General features: G+C 38.6%; 1 protein-coding gene across 1 annotated transcript; it reads left to right on the forward strand.

The window, feature by feature from the left end:
- The first annotated feature begins 646 nt into the window (after positions 1-646).
- LOC137201345 (ATP-sensitive inward rectifier potassium channel 12-like) lies at positions 647-5222 on the forward strand. The gene has a single exon (XM_067616351.1). It carries the CDS (start codon positions 752-754, stop codon positions 2192-2194), a length of 1443 nt encoding a protein of 480 aa, XP_067472452.1. The 5' UTR covers positions 647-751; the 3' UTR covers positions 2195-5222.
- The last annotated feature ends 3821 nt before the right edge of the window (positions 5223-9043 follow it).

Genomic DNA, 9043 nt, shown 5'->3' on the forward strand with positions numbered 1-9043 from the left:
TACTCAAAAAGGGTTTTTTCCTCTTGTTCCTTGTTTGAGCTTCACTGTGCAGAATGATGTATATGCAGAGTTTGTTCTCACATCCATCTGCCAAAGAAAGAAAGTTTCTCTGTGCTCACCTTAAATCTGAGTTTAAGGCGTCTACCTACAGGCATGATTTGTGACACACAACTAGTTTGGAGCCAATCATGGTCTACAGTGAACAGTGAAGTTGAAGGTCTGGGGTAGATTTTCTTCCTGGAAATGTTTTACAGAACCGTTTTCATGATTTCAAGACAAATATGCAGATAAACGTTCTTGTTGGTTTTATGGCCAGTATGTATGTGTTTTGTTGTGGTCAGAACTGAACCTACATCTTATCTGCAGTGGCTGCAGATGTCTAATAAAAAGCAGATATTGGCTGGATTATCAGCTTTAACCCAGTGTACATTTGATATTACCACATTCATCTCTAAAGTGTTGTTAAATCTCATGGTGTTAACTAAATGTATTTGTATCAATTTAATGTCACTGAATTGTTCACCAAATATTTGAATCCTAATCTTCCCTTCTCTGTTGGCCTGACAGGTACAGCATTGTGTCAGACATTTTACCAGAGGAGGAACGCCAGAAGATCTCTAGCTTAGGACTCCATAACGGCCACAGTGCCCCCAAAATCGGATTGCACTCAGCCTGCCAGACAGAAACAGAGGATAGTAGGAGGAGGTCGGGAGCCTCCGCTGCCGTGCCCAGCACAAAGGGACGAGGAGGGATGAACAACTACAACGGGAAGATTCTGACTAGGGGCTCCAACCAAGTACGGAGCCGGTTTGTAAAGAAAAATGGACAATGTAATGTTGTATTCACCAACATGGAAGAAAAGAGGCAGCGGTACCTAGCTGACATCTTCACCACCTGTGTGGACATCCGCTGGAGATACCTGCTGCTTATATTCTGCACCAGCTTCATGGTCTCCTGGCTTTTCTTTGGCATCATCTTTTACAGTGTCTCCCTGGTACATGGAGACTTTGAGGAGCAACCTATGGTGAAGAATGATGGGCTGGCGGTGGCAGGGTTTCATGGACCCACCTCTGGACACGCAGATGGAGGGCAGCCAAAAAGGATGCCCTGCATACTTCATGTCCAGGGCTTTCTTGGGGCACTCCTGTTCTCCATGGAGACCCAGACCACCATTGGTTACGGTTGGCGCTGCGTTACAGAGGAGTGCCCTGTCGCTGTGATAACAGTGGTTATCCAGTCAATTGTGGGCTGCATCATTGACTCTTTCATGATCGGTACCATCATGGCCAAGATGGCGAGGCCAAAGAAGAGGAACCAGACCCTGATGTTCTCCAAAAATGCTGTCATTGCCATGCGCGATGGCAAGCTGTGCCTCATGTGGAGGGTGGGTAACCTGCGGAGGAGCCACATTGTGGAGGCTCATGTCCGCGCCCAGCTCATACGGTCATATGTCACAGCTGAGGGTGAGTTTATCCCTATGGAGCAGATGGACCTCAATGTGGGCTATGATGAGGGCACAGACAGGCTGTTTCTAGTGTCGCCACTGGTTATAATCCATGAGATAGATAAAGATAGCCCCTTGTATACTTTAAGCCGGGCTGATCTGGAGACTGATGACTTTGAGATTGCAGTGATCTTGGAGGGGATGGTGGAGGCCACGGCCATGACCACACAGTTCCGTAGCTCTTACCTTGCCAGAGAGATCTTCTGGGGTCACAGGTTCGAGCCAGTGATTTATGAAGACCACAACTGCTACAAGGTAGACTATGCTCGCTTCCACAAGACTTATGAGGTGCCGTCGACACCCCACCTCAGCGCCAAAGAGCTCGATGAGGCTGCAAGCCGGGCCTCTTCTCCTGCCACCCCCGCCTCTGCCTGTAGATCCACAAAAGACTTGATCCCCCGATCACTGGGCGCCTTCTGCTATGAGAATGAGGTAGCGTTGAGCTGCGGGGAGGAAGAGGAGGACATCTTCGACTCTAATCAGATTGTACCGAAGGAGAGGGCAGAGGAGAGGAGGACCTCAGTTTCTGTAGACTTTCAAAATATGTTCCAGGACAATGCGACCATGACATCTGGAAGTAACAATGTCATGTGTGTTCTGGACATGGACAATAACCAGATGGAGTTTGACATCTTACAGACTGCCATTCCTCTTGATCCAGTGACCTACAAGAGCGAGCAAGAGATCTAAAGAGCTGAGGGATGGTGCAGTTTCACGTTTCACAGATTTCTTGGTGATGTGTTCATTTTGGGATTCAATGTACAGAAATTCAAACCCCTTTTGCCTTGCCAGTGTTATGTGTTTTACATTTATATTTGTTTTTTTCTTCTCATGGAGATTAAAAATTAAGAAAGAGAAGAAATTGTTTTCCTAAACAATTTTTGTCAGATTCAACTGCATTCCTTGAAGAGCCATAACAACCAACCAGACAGATTCTGCAGGACAAAGGATGTCTAAAAAAAGCGCTGACAGGCTTTTCACTCCCTTTCTTTTTTATTTCATAAACAAAGGAAAGCACAACAGCAGAAAAAGCCTAGAAACTTGAGTCATGTTTTAGACTGTATGTACATTTTAGTTTAAAATGAATTTTACTTAAGATTTTTTTCCGTGACTGTAAACAAGACATTTTATGAAAGCAATAGCAGTTTTGATGTAATTCTCTTCCTTTTTGAAGAGCACTGAGCTCAATCGATTTTCAAGATGCACTGTTTAATCAAAGTGTGGACAATTTATGCTTGATAATCTCCATGTTGTTCATGGGATTTAATTGCTCATCACGTCTGCAGTAGTTCTATTTGCACTTTCGCTGCTTTGTTGAATCTTTTCCTGAAAAACATAAAAACCCTCCTTTTATCCAGGTGTTTTAGTATGTATCAGTGAGAGATTACTGATTTTGCTGTGCAGTATACCAACAAGACCATTCCAAGTGCAATCACTGAGTGTAGCAGAAAGAGTATTTTTCTGAATGTGATATTAAGATTCCTTAAGAAAATTACTTTTGACAAATGTCTTGATTTACTGCAATTTAGTGTATAGGAAGACGCCACTGCATTTTAAATCTCTTGTTAAAAACATATTTTTACATAAATATATTGAAAACAGAACAGAATAGCACTAATGCTGACTTTCACTGAAAGTCTAACTAATATTAGTCTTTTAATGTTATCAATAGAAAGCAGAGTGATTAGACTTTTTTTTGACTTTATGGGTCACTTTATTCTTGGTTTGTTTCTTGTGGAGGTTGCAGCCAGTGATAACAGAAACAATACTAAGAGGTGACTTTAATTAATGTTTGTGCTGTTGTTCTTCGCCAAAGGTCTGGAGTTGGAAAATGAAACACAGAGCACCTCTGACTTATTATTTGGAAACTGAGATGCATGCAGCCTAAGTGTACTCACTGTTTTGATAGTAGAAAGATGTGAAGCCACTGTTAAAGCATAACAGGAAACAAAGGGATGAAGGTTGAGGAGTGGAAATGTGCAATAAGTCACAGGATTGGGACTAAGACGATAACGTCTAGTGTAACTGTATGTCATGTGAGTTGTTTATGATGGTTATATAATAGATTAAATTAAACAGAATAGTTGCCCATCTTTATGTGGGGGCAGCAAAACAGCTGGTTCAGCATGCTGGAACAAGCAGATGGTACAAAGTAATAGTAAGTGTTATTCAAAGAGAAAATACATTTACTTGATACATGTAAAGTACTATACATTTTAATGATGGGATTGTCAAAGGACTGAATGTATTTTTTCCCTATAAACCCTTTGGTCATACAGTACAGGCTGTCAGAACAGTGTTCCCGCTGTTTCTGATGATACTCCAACTCTCATTCTTGAATATTTATTTTATTGTTCTTTTTCGTGAATTTGTTTTTGCTGATTATATTGCTTGAGCGGTGTGTTTTTTGTGTCAACGTGGCTCTGTGAACAAAGACTTATTGTAGAGACTATGTGTGCATCTGAACAATGAGCAGATTTTAAAATTGAAATTGTATAAATAATTATTGCAAAACCTGCTAAATATCCAGGAACATGTTAAGCGCAGGTAAACAGTTTTATTGACAAATATACACTGCCAGCCAAATGAAAACTAATATCTTAGCATTTATGGTTTTATTCTCAAGTATATATGTATTATAGATAACTGTGACTTATAAATAACCAAGATTTTGATCACTCTAATTAGGCTCCCGTGACAGACAAATGTAACTGTACTGTATGAATATATTTGATTTAATGAATTAGAGTTCCACTCAGTTTCTAGGTGCTAAACTGTCCGGAGATACTTTATGTTTCTCTGTATTTTCTGTTCACTTCTCAGTGTCTGCAGTGCTTCAAACACTTAAATGACTCTAAAATGATATTAAAATATTATATTAAACTATACTGAATTAAATATTCCTCACTGAATAACAACACTTAAAGTAAAAAAAAAAAAAAACGACAAAAGAAAATCCATAGGTTATATTCATTTATAGTTAAACAAAAAAATGCAACCTATCTCCTTCATCAGGACTGGTTCAGTGTTTGCTTTGGGTATAGTTTGATCAGATATGTTTGATGGTGGTGGCAATATAAGCAGACGATCTCTGAACTGGGATCTGATTCTGATTAAAATGCTCTATTGTGATTAGTGCACAGACAGAGGTGACATAACCTTTTTACAACTGAACCCTGTTAACTTCAAACCAAAAGCAAAACAAATATACAATCTAGTATTTTTCTGCTTCAGGAGACTAACTTGATTGATTCCAACAAAAGGAAAAAAAAAACGGTCTAATAATAATAAGAAGATATTTTATTATATAATCTTATTTAAATTTATACTTAATTTACTATTAAATTGCTTAAGATTAATCAACAAGTCTGAAAATATACAATGTTTAAAAAGTTTTGACTGGCAGTGTATGAAAGTTTTATATTGGTTTTGAAATGTATCACTAGTTAATGTGCACAGAAAATGAGCCAACTTGAGTACAGAAAACTACCCATGTAAATGCCATTTTGTGATTAAGACAAAGTATTTTGTTTCCTTCGCAGCTGAGTCTTCCTGCTTTGTATAAACATGATGATTTTCCAACCCCTGCTAGGAGATAAACATGCACTATTAAACTACTGTCCTAATTCAAATAAGCTGAAAAGAAATCTTAAGTACAAAGCACTTTATTCTTCCTTGTATACCTTTTGATGTTGCAAATAAATATTTATATAATTTTCTTTTGTTTGTCATTTTCAAAACTTCAGGAAAACTGTCTCTAATGTAGCTGTGTGCAAATGTTGAAGCTCCTGCAGTTTGCTGTGCCCATCTAGAGCCACTAGATGCCTCTGCAGACATTTCTATCATAGACAGCCTGAGCTGAAAACACTGAGCCACGTGTTCCCTCTAGTGTTGTGCTGCAGGAGCTCTAGAGATTCAAACCTGGATCATGAACTTTGGATTACAATGCTGAATCTAAATTCATGAATGTTTGGAGATTAAGAAAATAATATTTGTCTTTATTTTTTAAAGATAATAATAATTTGTTGAAAAAAAGTACAGTGAGTTTTGGCCTCCACTAGTTATGTGTGTTTGAAGGACATGAAAAAAACTTTGTGATTATTTGGAAAAGTTGGCAGAGTTAGGAGGAAGGACAGACTTTTTTACACTACAGGGCATTGAAGCGGGTGTGGCATCGCACATGAGACAACATGATGGTGCCAGAGAGCTCAAGACATCATCACAAGTCCTGTAAACTTGTAGATGAGCAGCCCTAATAAATTCTCAGTAAATAATGCGGATGGCTGATGTTGCTCTGATCTGATATACAGTATATTCTTAAAAGGGGCTTGAACTTTATTTCAGGTGAAGTCATGAAAAAGTGAATCTCTTGATATCAAACTGCTGATGGGGCACAGAGGATACTGAAGAAGAAAGTGCTCTGAATATATACCGAGGAGGGGAAGCACGTTATGTTTGGTTGGTTGCAATCTCAATTAGAAATACAGGTAAACCTGCTTCATAATCCACATGTCATACCCTTTAGATGTACAGCAGTATTTGTCCTGGAGCATCAAATATTTTTGACAAAAAAAGGAATTTTTGAAGTAACGTTAATCACAAGCAGGGGACATACAATACAGAACTAATGGATATAATGGATACACTCACCGAGCACTTTATTAGGAACACCTGTGCAATCTAATGCAATCCAATACAACAACTCTGCAATAAATTCTACTTTTACGAGGCTTCAACATTTTCAGTTTTTGTTGACAGAAAGATGATAATTCTACTTTATATTTATCATTGAGGTCATAGAGGATGGTGGTGGTGATGTGCATTATATTAAAGTGTTCCTAATATTTTGCCCCCCTTATGTATGTTGATGGGGTGTACAAAATATTAGGAACACTTTTTAATATAATGCACTCCAGTACAACACCACCCTCTACGACCTCAATAATAAACATGAAGTAGAATTGATGGCAGAGCTGTTATTTTGCATTGCATTAGATTGCACAGGTGTTCCAAATAAAGTGCTCAATGACTGTATCACATGTTTACATTTAATGACCAGTAAAAAGCGCTACAGTGTCACATATCGTAATGTCAGTGTGACTGATAAATGTTCAAAGGGCTCTAATGTGTTCAATGATTCACAGTGTTCTGGTTTATCACTGTGATGGATCATCAGTGCAAAACAGAAGAAAGAGAGTCAGAGCAACGTTGGCAGATACTGTGATGGATGGAATTTAGATGTTCAGAAAAAAAAGTCAAACTAGTCTGATGATAACCTTTACTGTACATATTAAATAAGCCCTCAGTGAAACAGTGAAAACACAAGACCTCTTTGAAGAACTTAGAATACTCCATTTTTCAGTATTTTCCCCTACTGTAGAGGCTCTGATCTCAAATTAAGGTTTTAATGAGCTGTTCATTAAAAAAACCTACCTGGTGCCAATGAGCCAATCAGCTAGTCATTTATACTTTATTTAGGAGAACAGGTCTACACTACTAAAGCTTCTGACAAAGACATATCAAGACACATTAAGCTTGTTTTTTGTAAAATAGTATGTTCATATATAAATTGTTGTATTTGATTATGGCAAGTTTCTGCTTTTCCCTTTCTATGATATTTACAATATTCAAGACATTTTTTTAATCACCTCAATAGAAGTCACTGGGTGTCACATTATGTTTCTGTTCATTAAAGTTTAAAACTTAATTGACAAGACACTTTTTGCTGATATCCTGCCACACAATCTGTTTAATAAATGCAGAAATCATACAGCTGGCCGAGCTCCGACTGACAGGGTTACTTGTTTCAGCATACATCTTTAATAAGTGGTAGCTCTGTAGTGTTGGTGCAGAGCAAGTGAAAGTCAAGCTCATCTGCAGAGAAGTTGGTAAGAATTTGGGTAAGAGTTTGGCTAAAAACCAGTGAACTGTGACTACCTTCACACTGCAGCATAAGTTAATTCAGTTTTTTCCTTCTCATAGACATGGGATAGATTACTTTAGTGGATCACTGCACAAAATTACAACATTAATTTGTAATTGGATTTCTGACTTCCAAAATACATCCAAACTGTCCAGATCTGATGACTTCATGATAAATTGCATATTAAAGCTGGAGTGCGGGACTTTTACATATAAATAAACATCTGTTACATTCAAGCCCATACCAAACGAGTTCACACAATGCTGAATGCCTATCACTGCCAGGTAAATCTCTCTGTATTTCACAGTATACTGGTGTTTTTAATATGGTGTCTGTGGTGACATTCCCACGCTGGCACACCGGTAGTGATGTTACATCAACCAGCAATGAGCTGGAGTGCACCCATAGAGCATGTGTACCAGAGACTTCTGCCGGCTGAGCTGGCTGACTTCCCGTTAGCCCTCTGCTAACTTGAAGGATAAAATCATTTAATCTTGCAGCTCTTCTAGATTGTCCAGATGTTATTGAACCAAATGGATAAAATTCTGACGTGACGAAAATTGTGACGATTGCTCACTCAAAAACTTGCTTACTCAAAACAGTTTATCCACCGTTTTACAGCCGCAGCGGTAGCAACAGGGACCAGCTGACGCATGCACTCATAGAACTGGAGTCACATCCAGGTAACTAGCATGATATTTACTCTCACTGCCAGACAGGGAAGACAGAAGTTTCACACTGCAAGTCTGCTAAGCAAATTTAGCAAACCATAGACCGTAGTCTATGTAGCAAACTAGTAATGCCAATCATAAGAAAATTGTCCTGAATAGCTCTAACACGCACAGCAGATGCCAAGTTGTCCAATAAGCAGCACTAAAAGATTTGAATAATATCAGAATTTCATAAAGTCACCTGTTGATCTGTTAATGAAGTGGTCAGAGTTTGAAAACTGATTGGATTATGACAGCCAAATGGTCAACATACCAACCAATAAACAACATACCACATACTTCCCAGATGGTGATACATTCTGAGTAACATTGTAATATCAGAGAATCCAAAAATTAGTTTTGCAGATAAATTGAAATAGCAGAAACATGACATATATAGTAGTAGTAGTACTATAGTATAGTATATGGATGTGGTTTGGCTTGACTCAAAATATATATTGAAAAAACAAAAAGACTTTTGATTTCAAGTCGCAATCAGATGTGAAATATAAGTTTCTTCTTGTTGTGCTACCATCTGTCTGACTGGTGTAAATGTTCCCTGATAGGTGGCTCTAGTTGCTCGTGTCTCATGGGTATTTGGCCACTCTGTGCAGTAATGATATTGCAAATCCTGGAAATAAAGAGTCCTTAAAGTAAACTGGTTTTACTACTGAGGAATTTGACCGGGGTTCAATGAGGCTAAACTTCAGCGCAGACAGACCCAGGGTCATCACCTGTGTTGATACACCATCAGCTTCTTTGAAATGTGCAATGAAAAGCATGCAGCAACGAACAGAGGTGCTTGTCAGGATTGAATACAGCTCACTGCACGTCTTGATTTCTGACATGGTGAAGATATCAGTTGCAGGACTGCATTTTGACAGAAAGCACTCACAGCAGTTTTTG

This window comes from Thunnus thynnus, chromosome 17 (assembly GCF_963924715.1).
Source record: "Thunnus thynnus chromosome 17, fThuThy2.1, whole genome shotgun sequence".
NCBI lineage: Eukaryota > Metazoa > Chordata > Actinopteri > Scombriformes > Scombridae > Thunnus > Thunnus thynnus.

Coding starts and splice junctions, on each gene's coding strand:
- LOC137201345 (XM_067616351.1), top strand. CDS start 752: ATGAACAACTACAACGGGAAGATTCTGACTAGGGGCTCCAACCAAGTA.